We start from the raw sequence: 24,376 nt of genomic DNA, 5'->3' as shown, positions 1-24,376 counted from the left end.
CGAAATATACCCTTGTTTCCCGTCATCGTGGCCGAAGTTGGCCGGAAAACAGCCTGGAAGCCACCGGTGTCCGCCGGAAACTGGGTAAGATTCAAATGCGTATAACTTCTTCAATACTCAAGGAAATTGGGTGAAACAAAAAAGGAAAGTTGTAGTACTCAGCGAGACGAAGAGATTGATACCTTGCACGCCTGCCAACTCACTGTGGTTTGGCCGGAAATTGCCTTGAAAGGGGCGGTTCTCGCCGGAAAACTGGGAAATGTCTCTGAGGTGGTTTCTTCGTGATTTGACATCCAAAACACAACCACGGGGTTAGAAAAGAGCTATAGGTGTGGGCATAGGTATGTGTGTTCTTGTCGGAGAAAAGAGCACCAAGAGGGGGGAAAGGAGAGAGCACGGGTAGAGAAGAGAGAGTGAGGGAGAAGAGAGAGACTTTTCAGAAAAAAAATAAAAGAAAAGGGAAAGGGAAAGGAACCGGGGAACAAAACAGGGGGTGGGCCCCTTGGGCTTACCAATTAAGGCTCAAAAACAATTTTAAAAAAAAGAAAGTATTCCCCAAACTTAGTGAAAATACAAAAATACCCATTTTCTTCCGTAAATCTCGGAACAGGTTGTTTCAATTATAATATTTCTAGTTTTATATATTTTGAGATAGAGAAGATGTTTCCAAATATATGAGCATATATATTCTTGAAATAGGGAAAAATTGTTGGTGTATTTCATTAATATATATATATATATATATATATATATAATATGGTGTTGCGTGTATAATGAGAGATTGGTTGCAGTGCCATGTCTCTTGGATTGAAGAAGCACAACTAAGGGATATGTCCCTTGATTATTTAATTAGAAGGTTATGCCTTTTTGGTAAAAGGCACATGTATGAAAAGACAGCAAACTTGCATCCATTCGGTGGAAATGAAAGAATGCTGGAAAGATCTATTTGATCTTCACACACTTTCAGTTAAAAGATGTGACTTTTTAGTGCACACTTTGAAATAAGTTCTACGGGTACCATATAATCTATATATAGCCCACGTTGGCTGCATATTTGTATATACATTTTCAAAGCAACAATTTCTTATCCTCTTTCTCTCTATCTAAATCATATAGTTTCCTTTTAGAAGATTTTAAGGGAATTTCAATTCTTGCTAAACTAAAATTCCAAACTTTGTTGTATCCTGGAATTGATTTGCTTTAGACCTGTTAGCAAACTCATATTAGAGTGAGGGCAAATATCACTTTAAGGAAAATGTATTAACGTGCCTCAAAGTCATTTTTTCTGTCAAATTCTCAACCTTATCCTAACAATGAAGAAAGATTCCACCATAAAACTAATTAACGATATGGGGAGTAACCCAACTACTTATAAGCACATGCAAGGTCCCTACTCTCATGAGTGTGGAATTCATTCTCAACAATGAGGGGCTCATGATGTAGCTTCTTCTTCTATCAATCAAAACCCTTTTGGAGTTCTGTGCAGAGCTGTATATGGGCAGCAAGCGTTCCCTATAAAGTGAAGATGTGCGAACGGAATCTATCGAGATATCATCCTACTAGGGAGAATTTGATGAAAAGACATGTTGGGACGGATCGCTCGTGTACTCTGTCGTTTTCAAGGAGAAACAACGCTTCACCCTATGAGGGATTGTCCCTCTGCTATTTGTGGATGGCTTTCGACACCACTGAGGTACCCTGACAGAGGAGTGCAATTGAACTCAACGGAAGAACGGGCACTTCACTTGGTCTTGAAGCTAAGTTGGGCACACTTTTGACCTATCTGGTGGTTTGGTGGGCAGTTTCGGTCTCCAAGAATGACGTCCTATGGAAAGCTAAGATGGTGCGACCGGATATCTCTATCTCTCGAGCAGTTAGCTGGTGGCAGGACTACATGAAATTTTCCTTCCACAGGTAATTTGCTAGCGTAGGAGGCTTGGAGATCTGTAAGTGGGAACACCCCATGCAGGCCATCTAAAAATTAATGTTGACGGGGCCGTTGCCTTAACAACCAAAAAAAAAAAAAAAAAAAAAAAAAAAAAAAAAAGAGAAGGTCTAATATACATGATTTTGGCACATACTATTTTTAATATGGTCTGTCATGAGTACCCAAAACCAATAACCTTATAACTAGGAAAACAAAACAACAAATATTCTCTCAGAAAAGAGAAGGAAGCACCCAGAAAGAAAAAGAGGGATGGAAAGAATGGATAGTATAAAATAAGCTCTCAGTGAGAGATAGGTTATTGAACGCTGCAGATGCTCAATTTTCTCTTTTGCTTCTCGGACTTTGGAGGATGGAGAGCCAACTTGATAGCTGCGTCAAAAACAGCCTTCACATTCTGCAATTTTAACAATAATTTTTCAACTCATCAGCACAAGCCACAAGACCTAGTGAAAAATTAATAGGGTCGATTTCAACATGGTACCATAAGTTTTGCACCAAAGAGCACCGTTTATACACACGGTTTTATTTTGGACACTTCAGTTACCCTTACTCAGCGAAATTTCAACAATGCATCCAAATTATAACCATGAGTGCAGACATGAAATTTCTGGGTAATTAATATATACTGAAATTAACCCTAATGTGATTGCAAATTGCACCAAATATTCACATATTTTAACATTTAAAAAAAAAAACACATTTTTAGGTTCCTGGAGAAGTTCCTCAAGAAGACCATATATTGAATTAAACATAAAAGAACCCCATTTTTCTTTTCATGTTTATCTTTTGTGAATTTCATGAGCGCACGTATATCTATATACCTACATGCTGTTTCTTTGAGCTGCACTCTATATATGCCACAGCACCTATTCGCTTCTTCAAATCTTCACCCTACAACATTTTTAAAAATGCAGAAGAATAATTAAATTATAATAAAATAAAATTAAAAAGTTCCCCAGAATTGAATTTTCTATCATATTAAAATAATTCAGCTTTACCAATGTCACAAAACAGCAGTAATAAGGACCAAAGTAGCTGAAGTGGAAATCTACCTGTTGTGTAGAGATGGTACTTGCCCCGGGATAATCCATTAGGAATTGTCTGTCTTCTCTCAGATCTGCCATAGCAAAGAAACCATAAGTTGTAGGAAAACAGCAGAGACAAAAACACAGAAAAATTAAAAGAAAATGAGCCACTGCGTTCTAATTTTAATCTTCAGGGCTCTTCAACAAATAAACCTCTCAAAACTTTATTTCATAGCAAAAACTACTTAACACACTGTTTCGAGAAAAATAATCCTGAACTCAGCTGCACTCAACATTTTTAGTTGATAGCTTTATTTTTCCTATAGTATTATTCTTGAAGTGTTTTTTTTACTAATATTAACAATTTTTAGGGGCCCCGACTCCCTTTTAGTGTAGATTATATCATTTGTTCAAAAAAAAAAAACAATTGTTAGGGGCCTATACTAATTAAGTGTAACATTTAATGTACCTTCTCCAACCCCTTGGTCTATTATGCTTCATGACTAAAGTAATCTTTAAGGAAAAATATTAGATTGAAGTTTAAAGACAGTTGCTTTTTCTTTTGTTACATATAATTTTTAGCTTTCCTAACCAAACATTCTCCATTATTTAGAGCATAGAGAAATTTATAAATGGGAAAAAAAAACATAGCTAAATCACTCAAATTTGCAGAGGTAGCAATTCCTAGTGGAAAGAATGGTTACCTAGTTTTGTCCCCACAAGAATGATAGGCACTGATGAGGCATAATGTCTTAGCTCAGGGATCCACTTCTCCAACATAACAAGAGGAGAAAAGGAAAAGGAAAAGGAGAGATAGAAAACACTGAATCTGATTAGTATATACATTTGGTACATGCAATTAGAAAAAGTGAATCTTAAGAAGAATTTAATAGCTAAAGTAGAGAAAAAAGAAACTCACTTTCTTTGATATGTTCTCATAGCTAGGCCTACTTATGAGAGAAAAGGCAAGAAGGAACACATCAGCTCCTCTGTAACTAAGAGGCCTCAATCTGTTGTAATCTTCTTGACCTGCAAAATTAATTCACATAGAAAGAAGATCATGTTGGAGTTTTTTTAGTAGAACACACTGATCACCATTAAAAGTCTCTCACATTTTATAACATCTAGTCCCTCTTAAAAGTGATTGGAAAGATGGACGGTAGAGAACAAACATTGAGTTCAACCTTGGGTTTGGGTTTTTGGGTGTGATAATTATATATATATATATATATATATATATATATAATATTTGGTTGACAAGCTCAAGACAAGTTGAGTAGCCAAGGGTTACTGCCACAAGTTTAAGACACGTTTAGTAGTCAAGGGTTATTGCCAAAAGGAAGGGTTGGATATTTTGACACGTATTCCCCAGTTTCTCACTAATGTCTATTATGACGTTAATAGCAATTGCAGTTGTGTACAATTTTGATATACATCAAATTTATGTAAAAACAATATTTTTGAATGGAGAAAAAGATGAAGAAATATACATTGAGCAACCTGAAGGGTTTGTGCTTAACGGACAAGAAAGCAAGTGTGCAAATTAGTTAAGTCATTATATCGACTTAAACAAGCACCAAAGCAATGGCATGAGAAGTTTGATCAAACTTAGTTAAGTCATTATATCGACTTAAACAAGCACCAAAGCAATGGCATGAGACGTCTTAAATAAAACAAAGAAAATGTTGAATACAAGTTTTGACCTAAAAGACTTAGGTAAAGCCAATATCATTCTAGGAATTCAAATTAAGAGAAATAGTGAAGCTTATGTCCTTACCTAGTCTCATTATGAAGAAAAATTAGTAAGGAGGTTAGGTCAATTTGACTACATACCTGCTGCGACTCCCTTTGATGATGGATTCAAGTTAGAGAAAAATAATAGCAAGGCAATATCTCAACTTGAATATTTCCAAGTAATTGGAAGTACTTTAATTTACTTTTTGAAGTCCACTAATCATGACCTAGCTTATTCAGTAAGTAGGCTTAGTAGATATACCAGTAATCGGCACAAGAGCATTGGGATACTTTAGTAAGAGTGTTAAGGTGCTTGAGAAATATGCTTGACTACAGTTTGCACTACACCAAGTATCCACTTGTTGTGGAAGGCTTCGGCAATTGGATTTCTGACACTATAGAATCCAAATCGACAAGTAGATAAGGTTTTACTCTGGGAGGTGCACAATATTTTGGAAATCCTCTAAACATAAATGTATAACTCGTTCCACCATGGAGTTAGAATTTATAGCTTTAGCCTTGGCTGGTGAAGAAGCCGAGTGGCTCAAACATATTATGGAGGATATTCCAATGTGGCCAAAGCCTGTGATTGCTATGCATATACATTGTGATAGTATGGCTGCACCCAATCAAGAGCCAAAGCCATGTATACAATGGGAAGCAGAGACATATCAGGCGTAGGCATAATACTCTTAAGAAGTTGCTCTCAAATGAAATTATACCCATTGATTTCGTTTGTTCAATTTTAGTTTGTTTCATTATGATTTTGTCAATATATAGTTATGATTTACTGTTGATTAGCATATAGTTTGTATATATATATTTTGAATTTATTTCCGCAATATATATAATCTGTGATTGATTGTTGATACTTTTCCAACTAATCATATATCTAATTTTGTTAAACTTAATTTAGATTTTTTTTTTGTTTGTTAGATGCATTTTTTTCTCAAATATATGCAAATTTTTCAGTTTTCTATTTTCATGGCAACTGACTTGCTGAATCTAAGAGCACTTCCACCGGAAGCAAAAGAGGCTGGCACCCAGTGGAAAAAACAAGCTAAGACTCAGCCAATCCACTCCAGCCCGTGGAATAGACTGGCACCCAGCCCAAGCCAGTCCACAGGTCGGCCTAAAATCGACAGAGGAAGGAGACGGCTCATCTGACGCCTTGCTAACGTCATGGCTACAGTCTCTTCCATCTAGAACCCCATTCGCATCCCTGGAACCTATCCCGATCCTTGGAACCCATCCCGATCCCTGGAACCCCATCAAACCCCTTCCCCCTGATAAATCCATATATTCAACACCATGTCCCCTTTCGAAATCGTGATCTTCCTGCAACTCGGATTGTCGTCGATCGGTTGATTAACTCGGATCTTCTTGCAACTGGAATTTTTTTTCCGTTTTGTATATTTTCGATGAATTTTTGAATATGTAGGTGTTGACTTTTGGGGGTTTACGGTGTGCGCAGGTCCAGGATGGTGGGTGTCCATGTTCAGAATAGGGTAGATTCGACGAAGTGGTGTACAGAGAGGAGAAAAAAAGGAAGAACAAGAAGAAGAAGAAGATGGTGTACAGAGAGAAGAAAAAACTGGGAAAAGTGGAAAGAATAAGAAGAAGAAGAAGACAACGGGAGTAGGGGGAGTCAGAGAAAAGAAGTCAAAAATTAAAAAACCAAATTATTATTTTATAATAAAAATTAATAATATTTTAATAAAATTGACTAGGCTATTTTTTGTTAGGGGTGAAGATGCTTTGGCCTATTACTGTTCACTGGAGTCTATTACTGTTTACTTGAGTGGATAAATGAGCTAGGTGTTGATGTAAAGTCTTTAAAAATAGAATTGCTCTAAGAGGCCCCAGCTCACTCACTCCACCTTTTTCTCTTTACGAAAAGCTTGACATAAATGAAACGTAAAAATAACATTATGCAGTGAGTGGAAACATTTATCGAATGGCACAATGCTATAAGTGCATAAGAATTAATCTAAATAAAGAATTCTTTTGCTTTTTACAGTTAACACTAACAAGAAAGAACTTATAATATGTGAACATAACTGATTTATATTATTGCGGTCTTTGGGCATCACACATTTGGCTAATATTAATTTTTTTTAAACAACTCTACTATTGCAAGCGGCTTGCATTAACATTTAACAGCGGCTATGAACTTACAAAGTGAGTAAGAACACTTACCCCAACACTCAAGGTCCTACGTTCGGTTCTCTCATCCATTGTAGCTTCTATATAATAAAACTCTAATTTTCAACTTTGCTTGGAATTTTTCCTTTTCATTTGAAAGTATTGGCATTCATATCCTACTTATTAGGACCAAAGCTTTATAGTTTATTGTTTGTTTTATTGCGAAGAACACATGGCTCATGGATGCATACTGGAAAATGATCTTAGTTTGTTTGCTTTAGTGGCATGAAGCTGAAATTAAGATGCAGTCTTAAGCCGCTTTAACTAAAACAAAAGTACCAATAATTGTCATAACAAAATTGGCAGAAAACTGAAGTACAAGCAAGCAACCAAAGTTCAAAATTCCTATCAGAATGCAAATTATACAAAGGAGAGAGAGAGAGAGAGAGAGAGAGAGAGAGAGAGAGAGAGTACCAGCAGTATCCCAGAGACCCAAATTAACAGTCTGCCCATCAACCGAAACATTGGCACTGAAGTTGTCAAAAACAGTTGGAACATAATCCTGTCAATTAAAAAGAAAAAAGAAATGAGTCCAGAGAAAGATCATATGTAACTGTCATAAAACAAGAAAGTAATTGGAAAAAATAGAAAAAAAAATCAATGGCAATGAAAAAAAGGAAAAAACAAAGATGTAAAGGGGTTGAAGGTAAGAAAAATATATACAGTGGGAAATGTGTTGCTAGTATAGGAGATGAGAAGGCATGTCTTTCCAACAGCACCATCTCCAACTGTCACACATTTGATGAACTTTGATGTTGATGCTGCTGGAGCTGCTGCACCTGCTGCTGCTGTTGTTGTTCTAGTATTAGCATTATCCATATGCCTGGCTACCTACACATGTGCTTAAATTAAAGTGATTAAACAATTAAAACTGATCTCTGTCTCTCTCAAATGTTTTTCGTTGATATAAAATCAACAATCCGATTTAGCTCTCGTTATGTAAGGTTGCTCAAGAGCGAGAGAGAGAGAGACTTGCGACAAAAGTTTTCTTAGAGCTTTTTGAAAGGAAGGGAAAGATGGTGGTGATTATTGAGATCACTTTAATTTGAGCTGTCAGAGGCAAAAGGAACCTACTTGTGTCCCTTCCATGGAGGAGTCTACTTGTCCATCACTTGAGATTTACGTATCTTCTTTGATTAAATATTATAATAAGATCTGTTCATTTTTTTTACTATCTAAAGAACATATTTGTAAATTAGAAATTAATTTGACGATTGTTTCAAACAAATGTACGGTTCATCATAAGGATGTTATTTATGGATGACAACAATCTCCAAATTGAATAATTTTATAAAGAAAATCTTTAGATGATGACAAAAAGAATAAAAGGTTTCAATTATGATGTTCATACGATGAAAATAACAAAACGATCTCTAAATTGAATAATTTTTAAAAAGATGATTTTTAGGTGTTGATAAAGAGAACGAAAGGTCCTAATTATAATGTTTGTATAATGAAAATACGTTAATCGTGTGAGAACAAAAATGAGTTTCCCATGGAAATAACAGTATTATCCATCTTAATCAAGGACAGAGTGCATGTGAGTATAGCCTCCGTTTCAATCACGCCTACGTGCCTTTGACATTTCATTTCCTTTACTGTTTACGGTTGACCTTTTTTCACTTTTAGGGGTTAATGACGCAACGAAGATGGCACGCTAACGCGACCGGGTGAATGGAAATTTGGATTCATCCAAACCGTATTCATATTATTATAAAGGATGGGTAGTAGTAAAGGTCTTTGAACTGGACCTCATGTTTAGTTTTCATCATTGAACTTTTAAATTAATTTCTCCTGTTCTCTAATTTAACTCTACGTTACATGAGTGGTCTTTCCGTCAAATATATCTTTTTTTCCGTTAAATTTAAGCGTACATTGGTCTTTTTATACAAAAAACATCTAATTTATTTAAAAAAGAAAAGAGCTTGACTTCTTATGGTTAAGGGGAAGTTCCTCCTCAAAATATTTCGTGACCTATTTACAGAGTTTCATGTAACTATGATCGTTTAGTTAATTCTTTTGGAGTTCTGAACATGCACAAAATTCTATGAATAGGTCCTCCTCATTCCTTGGAAAGCCATTCTCTTAAAAAAATCATTTTCTTATTTATTTAGATAAAATTCCTATTTTACCTCATCTTAATGGAAAAGTTGACAAAGTTAACAAAAGGACTACTAGTGCAATAAATGACATAATTCGAGGATAGAAGAAACTATTAGTAGAGTTTAGGGATGAAAAATGAACTCGTGATATAGTTTAGGGACCTTGGCCACAATTTATCCAAACTTATTATGATGTTTAAGCCACTTTTGCAATGGCATACGATCTCTTTCTAGTCAATATCTTCTTCTTCTTTTTTCCACACTAAGGGTGCTTCACCTACAAGAGTGGGTCATAAAAAACATAAATAGATTTCTTTCAATAAGGAATGGTGATCGTCAGGATTGCAAAATTATGATGGGAGAGAGCATGGCTAACCAATATGCATGTTGGTGACAGATGTACATATCAGAAAAGATAGAAGAAAGAACAAGACCTTGAAGTCTCCAAGAACTAGGTGGTGGAATCTAAAAAGAGAAAAAAAGGTCACTTGCAAAGAGAAAGTACTCGCCCTATGCGTTTGGGATACAAAAGGAAACGCAAGCCAAATGTGGGATTCCATGTCTAGTGTATCTGGAAATTGCAAAAGGGGTATTAGAAGAGTCTAAGGGTTTTGCTCCACATCAAAAAGAATCTTGGTGGTGGAAGGAGGAGGTAAGGAAAAAGGTTAAGGCTAAGATGGAATGTTGAAAAGCCTTATACAAGGATATAACCAATTAAAACTATGAGAGGTATAAGATAGCAAAGAAAAAGGTGAACAAAGCCATGAGAGAAGTGAAGCTAGCGAATTTGGCGATATGTATAAGCAATTAGATACCAAAGAAGGAGAGTTGGATATCGATAAATAGGAGAAAGTAAGGGAAATGAAGACAAGAAACTTAAACCAAGTAAGTTGTATCAAGTATGAGAATAGAAATGTTCTAACTATAGAGAACGTGGTTCAAGAAAGGGAAAGTGTTTGTAGCTCTAAAAAAGATGAAACAAAAAACCATTGGGTCTCAACGATATACCTGTTGAAGTGTAGATGGTCTTGAAAAAGGCAAGTATAACATGGCTCACAAACATTTTCAATTATGTTTTGAAAACAAAGAAGATGCCAAATGAGTGGAGAAAAAACATTTTGGTACCTATCTACAAGAATAAGGGTGACATACAAAATTACAGGAACTATAGGGGTATTCAGTTTATGAGTTATACAATGAAGCTTTGGGAGAGAGTAATTGTGCATAGATTGAGGCAAGAGACAAGTGTCCCAGAAAATTAATTTAGGTTCACACTAGGATGCTCAACTATGGAGGCAATCTATCTCTTTCGAAGACTAGTGGAACAATATAGAGATATGCAAAAAGATTAGAACATGACTTTTACAGGATTCGAATGAGCGTATGATAGGGTCCTAAGAGAAATGTATTTGAGGATTCTAGAGAATAAAGGAGTACGAGTAACATGTACCAAGCAATAAAGGATCTGTATGATGGAACAATGATTGTAGAAAGAACTCATGAAAAAAAAACTAAAAGCTTTCCCATAACCATATGTTGTACAACAAACGATATCCCTTCGTGTATGCTTTTCACAGATAATATAAGGTTGATATATGAAACGTAAGAGGGAGTAAATGCGAAGCTTAACCTTTGACATGAGGTGTTCGAATCCAAAGGTCTTCACCTAAGTAGGTCAAAGATAAAGTATATGGAGTGCAAGTTCGATGGAAATAAGGGTCCAAATGAGATAGGAGAGAGGATTGGAGATCAAGAAATACCAAAGATTAAATGCTTTTACTACCTTGGATTTTTCTTGCAAAAGAACGAAAAATTGGATGGAAATCTTAACCATAGAATGCAAGCTTGATGGATGAAATGGAAGAGTGCATTGAGTGTGTTGTGCGATCGTTGTATGCCACTATAGCTCAAGAATTTTTTTATAGGATGACAGTAAGGCCATCAATGCTTTATAGCACTCAATGTTGGGCGATAAGTATCACCATGTGCAAAAAATGAGTATAGCAGATATGAGAATGCTTCGTTGGATGTGTGGGCACATGAAAATGGACATGATTAAGAACGAAGATATCTAAGGTAAAGTAGGAGTGGTTGCAATTGAAGATAAGATGATAGAACATCAGTTAAGGTGGTTTGGACATGTGAACGAAAGACCTATAGATGCTCCAATTAGAAGCTGTGATTATAAAACATGCTCAGGCAAAAAGGGTTGAGTTCGAGGAAGACTTAGGAGGACTTAGAAAGTGACTATAGATATAGTGCAAAACCGAGTGTAATGGTGTTCTAGGATTCATACAGTCGACCCCACTTAGTGGAATAAGGCTTTGTTGTTGTTGTTGTTGCTATTGTTGTTGTTGTTGTTGTTATCGTTGTTTTAGTCTTAGTTAGTACTACAGTATAGTGGTATTCCTTTTCACTTGTAAGTGAAAGGACTTAAGTTCGAATCTCGTAAATGACAAATTCAAAACCAATTTGTTCGTCCACCCTTTAGTGTAGATATATTATCATAATAAATATATTAATAACATTTACATCAAATGTCCAAGTGCTTTTTTAATATATACAACAATATTCTACATGAAGGTCAACCTATGCTAAATAGTTATCGGTCTCTAAACAAATATAATACCTCCTAGCCATCCATGTGAGTAGAACTTGAGACCTCTCACTTACAAGTAAAGAATACCACTAAAACTTTCATCTGGTCATGCTTGACTGACCAAAGGGTCGAGTTTAACAAGGAGTCGACGACTATGTGGGCCAAGTTGTCTATGTGAGTGCTCGACAAGATTTGGGCTTTAAGTACTGACAGTTGTATGGCTTTCTGTTGGGTTTTCGAGCATATTATTGAAACAAATTTAATTCGAATAATTAAATATGTAACGGAAAAATAATAATTCACATACAATATGTTATCCTAATTATGTACGCGGTTGGTTGTAATTGATAATTCAACAAATAAACGGCGAAGAGATACATGAATTTTTAGCCACGCAAGTGTCCCTTGATTGGATCATCTTCATGGTTGTGATCTTCCTCTTTATGATTGATCATGTGAAGCTCTCCAAGTGTTAAACCTCTAACGCCTTCCACAATGATTTAGGTGAGTGTGATACCTATATATAAGAGTCATACATCATGAGATTAATTTATATAACACTACTGCTATACTAGTGTGAGTTCAACATATTGGTACCACACTCATGAGTTTGATATACTGAATTCATAAGTCTAATATATTGAATTCGTGATTTCAATAAATTGGTATCACACTAAAAAATTTCACTCATCGTAGAAGTGTGATTCTCATATAAGTTAATATATTGGTATGACACTCACTTTTTTCGGCCTACGATGTAATGGCCTAAAAGTATCCATATTGATAAATTAGCAACGGATGATGAAGCAGTTAATTTAAATGTGCTAGCAATATCTCTCTTGGATCGATAGGTTTTGGGTGGCACATAAGTGTTTTTAGCTTAGGGATTTTTTCTCTTTTCTTTGAGGTAAAAAAACTGACTGCACTTAGCATTAGAGACATATGCGAAACATAAGGGATATATGTACACCCTTAGTCGCACCTTTTAGTGTTTGACAGCTAAGGTCACGTGCCTTGCATCAAGTCCACTTTCACTTGCCCTCCTAGACTGTGACTTGGACCATTTTTAATTAAATAAAGCCCAAAACTTATTTTATTAAAACCATGTCAAATAGAGACAAATAACTAATCAATAAAAGGGTGTTTGGTAGCAAAGGTCTTTGAACTTTACCCTATGTTTAATTTTCGTCCTTAAACTCTCATATTAGTTTCTTCCATGCTCCAGCTTAATTTTGCGTTGCATGAGTAGTTCTTCAGTCAAATATGTCTTCTTTTCCATCAAATTTAAGGGTGTAGTGATCTTTTCATACAGAAAAAATCTAATTTATTTTAAAAGGAGAAGAGCTCGACTCCTTAAGGTTAAGGAGAAGTTCCTCCTCAAAATACTTCGTGACCTATTTACAGAATTTCGTGCTTATGATCGAAACATTTTATATTATAAATCCTTCTCTAAAGAGCATCTCTGCAAAGAATTAATTGAAATTAAAATCGTTTATCAAATCTTTAAGGAGTTCTGATCATAAGCACAAAATTTTATGAATAGGTCACAAGATATTTTAAGGAGAAATTCCTCCACAATCCTTGAAAAGCCAAGTCTTTCTCTTTAAAACTTCATTTTCTTATTTTTTAAATAAAATTCCTATTTTACCCCTTAACTTATAATGGAAAAGTTGATGGAGTTAACCAGAAGACTACTAATGCAACAAAATGACATAATACAAGAACGAGAGAAACTATTAGTAGAATTCAAGAACGAATAAGAAACTCATGATATAGCCTTCGCTACAATCTACCTTAAAAGTTTCTACCTTTGAAAAAAAAAAAAAAAAAACTAGGTGAGCCTTGCAGATCATAAAATTTGACTTCCTATCCTTTGGGATTGTCTGGGTAATAATGGATAAATCACGGCATGATTGTAGTTCCATTTTCAAAGAATTTATTAAACATCGTTTTCAATTGTATTCAATCAACGTCCCAATGTATTGAGAATTGTGAATACGTGTATTCCAAGATATCCTACAAGCATAAGACGTGCATAATATTGGTTTCATGCCCTCACTAATTCTTATTATTTATTTATTTATTTGATTATATGCGATATTTTATATCAATCTATTTTAAAGTAGAGGGTTTGAACGGAAGACATTGTGGGTTGAAGAAAAAAGCCTTAACTATTAAGACAATTCATCACTTGCATCTCACTCTTGTTAGTGTTGGAAAATTAAAAGGAAAATATTTTAGGGATATGATTTAATTAGTGATTTTATATGATTTAATTAGGAAGTTGATATGATTTGATTTGGCATAAGTTTCCTTGTCTTGTGGACAAATTATTGTTTTGATCAAAACGATTGCTAGAAGAGTCCATCACTAAATCCTTACTCCTTTTTTTCCTTCTAATTCCCAAACACATCAACATTCCGCTTTTACTTGGCTTCAAGTCCGGAAGAATAGCAGTGAGATTTGTGGAACTAATCATGCCTTTACACCTCTCGTCATAGAAGCTGTTCTATTTCCTAGTATTTCTCCTTTGTAATCTTATAAATACTTCCTTATCGAGAAGAATAAAGAATTGAAGTAGTATTTAAGAATTGTGAAATTGTAGTCTTCAATGTTCAAGTACAAAAAATGACCACAACAGCTTTGATTGCCGCCATTTTCTCCGTCTTGTCTACAGCATTCAATCCTCCTCGATTATTGTTAAAATAGACATCAGTTCATCTTTGACAACCAGAGCAAGCAATGTACTCTCATAGCTCTAGAAATACTATGATGTCCGCCATGCTTAACGTCCTTTCACTATTGCAAAGATGTTCATCGTAATAACAAGCTCTTGGGACCGATAAACCTTCTCTACAAAGGCAGCCGGAATTACCATGCTGCAGAATGCATTAAGTATAATGGCATCATAAGTTCCTCGAGGAACTTATGTCACAATGCCACTAATCCTGCTAGCAAGGGCGGAACCATGAATTTTATAGCGGATGGGCTAGCAAAAATTATAGCTAAAAATGTAATGATTAATTTTTTGGTATACATTCGGTTACTAGTCTTTCTAGAAATAATATAAATAATTTCGAATAAAACAGGCTAGTTCATGGCTATTTTTCCATAGCTTTTAACATAAACATAAAAACATACGAAAATGCAACCAAAAGAAATCATATTTGGATCCGATTTTTACATGTGTAAAAATTCAATCCGCCAATATATGGCTTATGGTTATTGATCTGGTTGTTTAACCAAGCAAAGCAAAATTAGGCGACGGCTGGGCTTTGAGGATTAAGAGAAGGAGATCCAAGCCGGCTCCGATGAAGGGTTAGTTGGTTTCGATGGAGGAGAGAGTGATAGAGATGCAAAGGGGGAGAAAGTTGAGGTGGCGATACGAGAGAGAGAAGTCATTGGGTTATATGAAAAGACCCAGTTATAGCATTAATAAAAATTTTACACCAGCCGTAGAGATGGTCAAGAACGATATGTGAAAATAGCGCATGTATTTACCATGAGAAGTTTTATTCAAACCCATTTATCTTCTTTCTACACTCAACTTGTAGTTTTTAATCTTGAAATTCTGAATCTGCCCAACAATTTTCTTTTTACACCCATAATGAAAAAGAACAACAAAAATAAAAAATAAAATTCCAACACTAGAAAATCCGGGCTGTGCCATCACTCCAAACCCTAACCACCCCCAATTTCTACCCCTCCCCAACCCCCCACCGCCATCTTCTTATCACCCACAATGAAACCCCCAAATATCTTAGCCATCAATGTCCCTTTCCCGACCTTTCGCCGGCCATACAATAGCTCTCTCTTCCATGCAGTCCTTCTAACATGTCCGAATTATGTCGAAATTGTCGACATGTCGAATCTAATTGTGTTGGACCATGTGTTAATAATACCATTAATTTTTTCAAAAAATAAAAAATATTGACATGTTTCTTTTGGGTTTTTTAATCATGGGTTGTTGGGAATAATGTTTCAATTTCCAAATTATTGTGGGTGGAAAGGGAGGCGGCGGTGGGGAATTAGGGAGGTTAGAAATTGGGTGGTTGAGGTTTGAAGAGATAGGATGGCTGGAGTTGCCTATTGCTAAATTATTATTATTTTCTTTTTGTTCTTGTTGGGTGTAGAAAGAGAATTATTGGGCACATTTGGAATTTCAAGATAAAAAATAATAAGTTAGGTGTAGAAAGAGAATAAATGGGTCTAAATAAAATTTCTCATTTACTATTTAGCAATGTCCCCACTAGAGAAACCCTCTAGTTAATATAGGATTAATATATACTTTGCTACTCAAAGAATAAGTAGGACTTCCTACTCAAAACTATTCGTTGTGATTCATACAATTTTGTGTTTATGATTAGCACGTTCATACTATAAATTTTTTTTTTTTAAAAAAAAAAAAAAAAAAGGGGACAACTGGTGGCAAACCATGGTTATCCACCCATTCCAGGGCCGGAAAAACTCACAGAGGCATTTCAGCCTCCTCCTAGCCATAAGTTTGGCTTCCACACCAGTAGCAGGTTTCGAACCTTAGGCCTCCAGTTTTTAGTTTGAAGGAAGCCTCGCAATCTACCCTTTACCACTAGGCCACCAGCTAGTTTAGTTAAAACTAATGTCATTTAGTTATTACAGAGATGATCTTTACAAAGTGATTCATAATATGAACGGTTCTGATTTTAAACATAAACCTCTATACTTCGAACACGAAGAGTTTTAAGTAAGAATTCTTACTCATTTTTTAGTAGCCAAACATTATTCTTAATAAGCTTTTTAGCCAAAATAGTCATTGAGATTTTCATAACACATAATTTTGGTCCTTGAGATCTGAAACCAATAGAAGTGATCCCTGAGATTGTCCACGATCAATCATTTTGGTAATTTCGTTCAAAATTATGTTAGATAAGGATCAAAATGATAAATATACCCACAATTTAATAGGCCAAAATGATTTGACAAAATTAAGGGTATTTTGGTCATCTTATTCTTATTTATTGGAGATTTTTCACGCAATGACGAAAATGATTGATGGTGGACAAACTCAAGAACCAATTCTATTGATTTCATATCTTAGAAACCAAAGTGAGGAGCTATGTAAATCTCAAACATTATTTTGGCTAAAAAACCTTCTTAATATAGGGCCAATTTAAATACATCATTATTTCCGTTTCTTAGTGAGTGCTACATGATTATAATAAGGACTATTTGTTCATATATAAAGTATTAGGGTCCACTTGCTTCCCAAAAACCTTCCTTGGGCTAAGCCCAGCCCAGCCTGTTGGTAGTTCCGCCGGTGCCTGCCAGTTTGTTAAACGCAAGGCACTGAGGACAGAAATGAAGTAACACAATTATCAACCACGAGTTGATGGCTTAATGGTAAAAAACAGATTACAAGGTTTTTTTCAAATTAAAAAATGAAGATTTCAGGTTCGAAACCTGCTGCTGAAACCAGATTTGTAGTTAGGGAGAGGTTGAATGACCTCTGAAAGGGAATGATAACCATGATTTGTCACTTGTTGTCCTTTTTTTTTTTTTTAAAAAAAAAAAAAAAGTAACAGACAATTATCTGCAGGCCGAAAGCAAGGGCTTTGTAAGTTATACCACAGCATCGTTTATGTGTTGGACAAAACATCTGCATTTGTGGCAATTAATTGATTTATGAGAACATTTGTTTGAAAAAAAAAAAAAATCGATTTCATTTAAATTAATCTTCAATTTTGGCAATTAAGCGCAATCTTCTCTGCTTAAGATACTGCTAATTGTCTCTTTATTACACAGACACAATTTCACCAAAGTTTTCAAAACACCAAAATTTAGGAAATGTAGAAAAAAAAATTATTAATTCCTCTTTTCTATATATTTTCTAGTAGTGCTAGCAGAAACTTAGGAACACCATATTATATTAATTAATGGTAAAGAAAACATATTTAACGTAAGAGCTTCAAGTTTATACTTATACATATACTCAAAACTCAAATTATAATGTCCAAAACATAATTGTAAATATTTACTTCATCACAAAGGTAGAAATTAATTAAATTTGACTAGTTTCATAATTCAAATTTGAATTAATTAACCTTGTAAATCGTTTGGTATATGAATATCTAATGCTGATATTTTGGTATATATTTAACAAATTAGGATCAAACAGGCATAGTCCACTAATGGTTTTCCTCATCATCAATACTATGAATTACAAGTTTTTAGAAAATAAATTCGCAAAAAAATTAGGAAATTAATTAGGTGCAAAGTCAAACAAAATGACAATTGAAAACTCTCCTAAATGAACCCACCATATAATATGTTTACTTTGTGCTAATGCTAGTTAGTGTTAACGGTCCTCTTTGATCTTTATCGAACTCCAATATTATCACCATGGTTCTCTTAAAAAATCTTCCTAAGAAGACCCAAGGTCGAAAGAGGATCGAGATCAAGAAACTTGAGAACCTTAACAGCAAACAAGTCACCTTCTCCAAGCGCCGCGCTGGTATATTCAAGAAGGCTGCGGAACTGAGCGTTTTGTGCGGCGCTGATGTGGCGGTCATTGTTTTCTCGACAGCAGGAAAAGTGTTTTGCTATGGGCACCCTAGCGTGGACACCATTCTAGATTGGTATTGCAGTGGGGTAACTCCTCCTGCAGTGTCTGATGATACCGCAGGAGATAAAAGCCCTAATAGGGTTCCCGTGGCAGAGTTCAACAAGGAGTACATGGAGGCTATTAGGGAGTTGGAGGAACAGAAGAAGAGAGTTGCGGAGGTCAAAGAGGCGGCAAAGATGAAGAAGGTTGTGATGGGTGTAGTGGGTGGGTGTGGTGAGAGGTTTTGGTGGGAGGATGAGAGTGTTGACTTGGATGCGTTGGATGTGCAGGAAGTCGAGCATTACTTGATCGCATTAGAGGATGTGAGGAAGCAGGTTGCCGCTAGGCTTCATGACATGAAGATTTTGAATGGGACGTTGAACCCGGGGGCGTTTCCACCGATTCCGGCAGTTCATCGACTTTGTCATCTCCCAATGATGACAAATGGTTTTAGTGGTCACGGTGGCCAATTTGGTGGTGGTTATCATGGTTTTGGGATCTAGTTTAGAGTAATTTTGATTTTTTCTTTTTTCTTTTTCTCATTTTTTGTTAATCATGTTGTTATGTTTGCGCAATAAAATGTTTATGCTCCTTTCTTTTGATAGAGCAATGCCACCTTGTGCTATATTCATAAAAATTAATTCTTGTTGGATGATTAATTTTTCTTAGAGCTTTTCGCCATGTATATATAAGTAATGCAGAACAATGAAGCAAAACACTTACCTTTTCAGATACGTAACCGAAACCAAGTTCTGTAGGTTTGATGTCAAATTAGGGTTTGGGGAAGTTCTTACTGCAGAAGTTTGGGGACTTTATTATGGTGTTTCTGTTGCTTCGCGAATGGGGTTTCACCATGTGCTTGTGGACGTGTGGTTTCTGCTATTGCTGTTCGGCTTGTCAATGTTTAGCATGACAATAAACATTAGTTCTCGATTGCTTTAGTTGTTAGACTCTAATTTTTTTTTTTTTTTTTTTTTTAGTTGTCTGCTTGTATTCTATTAAAGTTCTAGAAGTTAAACTGTTGAATAGTTTTTCATGCCACATTGAGGTCTGATTACAACTCGAGACCAACCCATGTTACACTTGTATATAGCACCTTCTTGCATATGGTGTTCGCTTGCAACCACACAATTAAGTAGTGAGAAAGATAATAATTCCAGCTATATATATGGCAAAGAAAAATTGTTAATAGCTTTACTCAGGAATGCTCCCCTAAGACCTAGTCTAACCCTTTGAGTAAAATCCAAATTTTAGGTTCTAAACCTACCCCAACTTACCCCAACCCTTGAACCATATATGAGCTTTAACCCAAAACTCATTTTTGGAGCAAATTTAACCTAGAATTCTCTCTGGTTTAGTGGGCTGACCCACCATATATGTGTGTTTTTTTAGTTTTATATTTACAAATTCATTAAATCAAACGGCTAAAATAATTTAAAAAAAAAATTCTTCCATGTGTTTTATATTCTTTAATAATGTTCCACAAGTTTCAAGGTGTCGATTTAGTGATTTTTAATATTTAGGGACTCCAATCACCACTTTAGAGTACTCATTTAAGGACTTAAGGGGAATCTTTGTGTCCATAAATTAATATTGCCTCCAATAGCGGAGTCCTTATAGTAGAATCTTTAAATTTGAAGTTTTTATGCTTTTATGTGATAATTTGATTAGGTGCATATTTTTTTGTTTATGTTAACCTTTTTTTAATTAATTAAAAGCATTAAAATCTTCAATCAAGATTGTGGATCCAGTTTTCCACTAAATATGCACATTATTTTTGTTTATATTAACATTTTTTCAAAATAATTGAAAGCATTGAAATTAAAAACATTAAAAGCATTAAAAGCTTCAATCAAGATTGTGGCAACTTTTTTCCACTCAAGGTGTTAGGACCCGTCCCTGATTTTACAGTATTTTAATATCAAATGTGTGAAATGACTAAAAGGCCCCTGGAGGCGAGAGTGTTGAATTTCGTTGGCCGTCATGTAGTGACACATTTGACCCATTCTTTTAGTATATTCTAGTGGTATTCATCACTACGAAAGCGTGGGCACAAGCAGAATCGATTTCGGAGTTATGATGATCATGTTAGGGAATTACGAAGTTGGGGGGCAAAATAGTCAATTCATTATTCAAGATATTAGGGTTGGATATTTGTGTTATTTTAATAATTTTCTGGTGAGTTTTTTTGGCCAATGGGGTTCACACCCCACTTCTCCTCCTTCCTCGTGTCATTTTCTTGCCCAAACTCTTGGGGGACTCTTTTGAACCATTTCCCTTGTCTCTCTTTCCCTCATACTCTTTTTCATCACTCTCTCCCTCCTCTGTAAAACCCAAGAGGCACCTCCACTGGCCTCGCCACTCTGGTGACTACCCCCACCACTAGCTAATCTTCTTCATCATGAACCCAAGCCAAGGCCTTGAACCACACAGTGGTAAAGGCCACTATTCACTTTCTCCTTCGTCAAACTCCATGCGAGTTGTCGACAATTCCGAAGAAGACCAATACGGGGGAAGCTTTCCCTTGTTTTTTGGCGAGAACAGCAATTTTTGCAGGCGATTTTTGGCCACGTCCGGCCAACATTTGGCTTCCAAATTGGAGCGTTTGTTAGTAGCGACCCCATCCTCCCTAGTTTGAACGGCTCATCGACGTCAGAGTAACTGTGGGTGGACCCCTTCTCAAATTGCATGATTTTATATAAATACTAGGATTGCATTCATGAGAAGCATGACTTCCTGATTTTACGCTTCATGAAAATATTTATGAATATGATTTTGTGATGATGCTTTAAGTTAGAAATTTTCTATGATTTGCGATATGAGATTTCAAGCTTTTGAGCTCCGATGATTGATTCGAAAGGTGTGGTTTATGATATGATAATTTGAGCTAGAACGCTCCTATGGATTTATTGTAAAACTCATTAGGATTAGAATTCATTTGTTACTTTGTTTGTATATGATAAGGATAATACTACAACTTGTTAAACTATAACTCTCATGTCTGTTTAGTGTTAGTACAAGAATTCTACCTGAAGAAGACATCTAGTTACTTGCACAAGGATCGCTCTTCTACTCAATGGAAAACCTTATGGTTCACTCTAGTAATGGATCCAGAATACTTAATGGAATGCACACTTTCCATGATCAAGGACCAATATATTTATAGAGTGATCATCTAACTGCCTACCACCCATTATGGACAACAGTTGATAATCTCAAGAACTTCTGCTTAATGGCAATCATGGGTTGCTCCACTATCTCAATGTGTGTATCTTATGGTCCTACTTTCAAGGAATATGTTTTAACCTTATTATTAACTCTTAACCAACATTAGTTGAAGATATATTGGAATTAAGCCTTATCATAATTTGTATAGTCCAAACTAAGTTCTTACATTCTCCCACTTTGGACTTTACAAATCATGTTTAATCATCAATATATGTTTCAACAACGCCAGTTCCTTAGTGATCACATGGGTCAATATGGTTCTGTAATTCCTCACACATCTGTCATGGCTAATTTATAAGTTCGAACCCTAGAAAATCTTGTGCAAAATTTAGCACAAGCACTTCGAAATTACATCCCTCTTTCATCAGTCACACATGATACATTACACGTTGAATGAATGAGAGTTCAAATATTATACTCCCACACAACATCCTTATGCCCTTTAATTAAGTTATCATACTTTAACTTAATCACCTTTTATGAGTTTATTGCCTTGGCATTCTCTTAAATCCAGCAATGATGGTCTATTGCACCCTTAATGTTTACAGTACATGTTTGCCTATATGCATAACTTTCATGCAATATTTCAGTCTGAATGAAATATAGTTCCTAATGTATATTTATCCAAGCAATAGAGTTCATACATTTTCACGTACAAAAGTAAAGCAACAACACCCAATCATGTACTGAAAATTTGAAACATACTAACTTTTACTCTCACGCTTCAGTAGAATCAAATGACTCTGGCACTTCCATCTTTGTGACATGCTGCTTGAAAATTCCCACTGCAAGAGGCTTTGTGAGAGGATATGCAATCATTGATGCAAAATCAATGTGTTCTATTGAAAACATTCCTTTCTTGACATTTTCCTTCATGGCCAGAAACTTCACATCCATAAGTCTTGTAGTTGAGGACTTCTTGTTGTTCTTGGAGTATAAAACTACTGAATTATTGTCACAATGACCAATGGTCTAGGGATTGAATCCACCACCATTAAAAATGAAATGATATTTTTTAGCAATAGCCCTTGTTCCATGACTTCGAAACAAGTGATGTACTCAGCTTGCATTGTGGATGTTGCTACGGTTTTCTATTTAGCTTCTCCAAGACACAACACCTCCAGCTAAGAAAAATATGTACCCACTAATAGACCTTCGATCATCCACACACCTTGCAAAATCAGCACCTGTATATCCTAGTAGCTCCAAATTATCAACCATTTTATAGACTAGCATGAAGCTTTTAGTTATTTGAAGGTATCTTATTACCTTTTTAGTTGTTTTCCAATGTTGTTCTCCAAGATTGGCTAGAGAAGCATATGGCTTGTGTTGCATGCTTTGTTTCTTTAGATTGTTCTTGGGGCACTGATTCTTGTTGAGTTTGTCTTTCTTTCCCATAGAGACTTCACTATTTAAACAATTATGCATATTAAATCTCCTTAAAACCTTTTATACAAAAGACTTCTGAGATAAACCTAAAAGATTTCTCTTTCTGTCTTGTATGATCTCTATTCCCAAAACAAAATATGTTTCTCCAAGATCTTTCATATCAAATGTTTTGCTCAGCACCCTTTTTATTTCCAGCAACAAGTTCAAATCATTGCTAGCCAAGAGTATGTCATCAACGCAAAGCACAAGGAAAATGAACTTCGAACCACAAACCTTAATGTACAAGCAGTCTTCAATTTTGTTTTCTGTAAAACCCAAAGTTGTGATTTTCTCTTCAAATTTAAGGAACCATTACCTTGATGCTTGTTTCAATCCATAAGTTGACTTTCTCAACTTGCAAACCATTTCTTCATTTCCTTTTTCAATGAAACCCAAAGGCTTGCTGCATATAAATGTTTTCTTCCAAGTCTCCATTCACAAAGGTTGTCTTGACATCCATTTGATGAAACTCAAGGTCTAAATGAGCTATCAATGACAATATGATTCTTGGTGAATCCTTGGATGACACTGGTGAAAAAGTGTCAGTGTAATCTATACCCTCCCTCTATGTAAAACCTTTGGCAACCAATGTTGCCTTATATCTCTCTACATCTCCATTCGAATCTTTTTTTGTCTTGAGTACTCGTTTGCATCCTATGGGCCTCACTGTTTCATTTAACTCAACCAATGACCAAATTGCATTCTTGTTCATTGATTCAATCTATTCATTCATAGCCTACTGCCAAAGAATAGCTTTGTCACTACTTATAGCTTGCTCAAAAGTCAATAGATCATCCTTGATACCTTATTCATGTTCCACCTCATGCAGATACAACAAATAGTCATTAGAGATGGCTAGTTTTCTAGCTCTTTGAGATACTCTCCTAGTTATCTCCTCTTTGTCTTCATTCTTAATAATGTCATTCATCGTCTCATCAACTTGCTCATGTTGTTCATGCTGCATAGTTTGCAACTGAGGAGGCCCACATTTGTAGTGGCTTAAGTTGTTATGATTTCATGCAAGGGCAACAATTTCATGTCAACCATTGTTTGTTGACTAGGTTGATGTGAACAAGTTTGACCATCTTCATCTTCAAGGAACTAGGCGTTGTTAGTCACAATAATTCTTGTGATCAAAGTGAAAGTATAAAATCTATATCCCTTGGACTTCTCTAGAAAACCAATGAAATTGCAACTCATTGTCCTTGAATCAAGCTTCTTTTTTGTGGGATTATACATCCTGGCTTCAGCTTTACACCCCCAATATGTAAGTGATTTAAACTAGGCTTCCTAGAAGTTCATATAACAAAAGGAGTCTTATCCACTGACTAGGTTGGGTCTCTATTTAAATTATAGTTTGCCATTTTTAACGCCTCTCCCCAAAGAAATATAGGCAAATTTGTGCGACTCATCATATATCTTACCATCTTTTTCAAGCTTCTATTTCTTCTCTCTGCCACGCCATTCTAGTAAGGACTACCAGGAGTGGTGTATTGTGCTTGTATACCACATTCTTCCAAAACACAC

At 35.5% G+C, this 24,376-nt stretch overlaps 2 protein-coding genes across 3 annotated transcripts; one reads left to right on the top strand and one right to left on the bottom strand.

Annotated features, from left to right (window-relative positions):
• Window positions 1-2,037: 2,037 nt before the first annotated feature.
• On the bottom strand, window positions 2,038-7,930 carry LOC148698481 (rac-like GTP-binding protein RAC2). Of its 2 annotated transcripts, none has more exons than XM_088683739.1 (7): window positions 7,576-7,930; window positions 7,327-7,414; window positions 3,893-4,002; window positions 3,678-3,741; window positions 3,001-3,065; window positions 2,774-2,839; window positions 2,038-2,342 (listed from the first exon to the last, which is right to left on the bottom strand). In XM_088683739.1, the coding sequence occupies exons 1-7, from the start codon at window positions 7,729-7,731 to the stop codon at window positions 2,244-2,246; spliced, it is 648 nt and encodes a 215-aa protein (XP_088539865.1). In that variant the 5' UTR covers window positions 7,732-7,930; the 3' UTR covers window positions 2,038-2,243. The 2 variants fall into 2 exon arrangements, with proteins under 2 accessions (XP_088539865.1, XP_088539867.1); XM_088683741.1 differs by having other exon boundaries at window positions 2,182-2,342; window positions 2,770-2,839.
• Window positions 7,931-16,000: 8,070 nt separating this feature from the next.
• LOC148698480 (agamous-like MADS-box protein AGL62) lies at window positions 16,001-18,807 on the top strand. Its single transcript, XM_088677073.1, has one exon. It carries the CDS (start codon window positions 17,992-17,994, stop codon window positions 18,694-18,696), a length of 705 nt encoding a protein of 234 aa, XP_088533199.1. The 5' UTR covers window positions 16,001-17,991; the 3' UTR covers window positions 18,697-18,807.
• The last annotated feature ends 5,569 nt before the right edge of the window (window positions 18,808-24,376 follow it).

This window comes from Pyrus communis, chromosome 2 (genome assembly GCF_041283825.1).
Source record: "Pyrus communis isolate YQ-2024b chromosome 2, ASM4128382v1, whole genome shotgun sequence".
In the NCBI taxonomy this organism is placed as follows: domain Eukaryota; kingdom Viridiplantae; phylum Streptophyta; class Magnoliopsida; order Rosales; family Rosaceae; genus Pyrus; species Pyrus communis.
This window is presented reverse-complemented; position numbering and strand designations above follow the sequence as displayed.

What these genes read in the sequence shown, in the direction of transcription:
- LOC148698480 (XM_088677073.1), top strand. Translation starts at nt 17,992, where the DNA reads ATGGTTCTCTTAAAAAATCTTCCTAAGAAGACCCAAGGTCGAAAGAGG.
- LOC148698481 (XM_088683739.1), bottom strand. Translation starts at nt 7,731, where the DNA reads ATGGATAATGCTAATACTAGAACAACAACAGCAGCAGCAGGTGCAGCA. An exon ending in CTAGCAACACATTTCCCACT is followed by an intron (nt 7,415 to 7,575) that starts GTATATATTTTT and finishes TTTAATTGACAG; the next exon opens with GATTATGTTCCAACTGTTTT. An exon ending in ATGAGAACATATCAAAGAAA is followed by an intron (nt 3,742 to 3,892) that starts GTGAGTTTCTTT and finishes ATGTTGGAGAAG; the next exon opens with TGGATCCCTGAGCTAAGACA.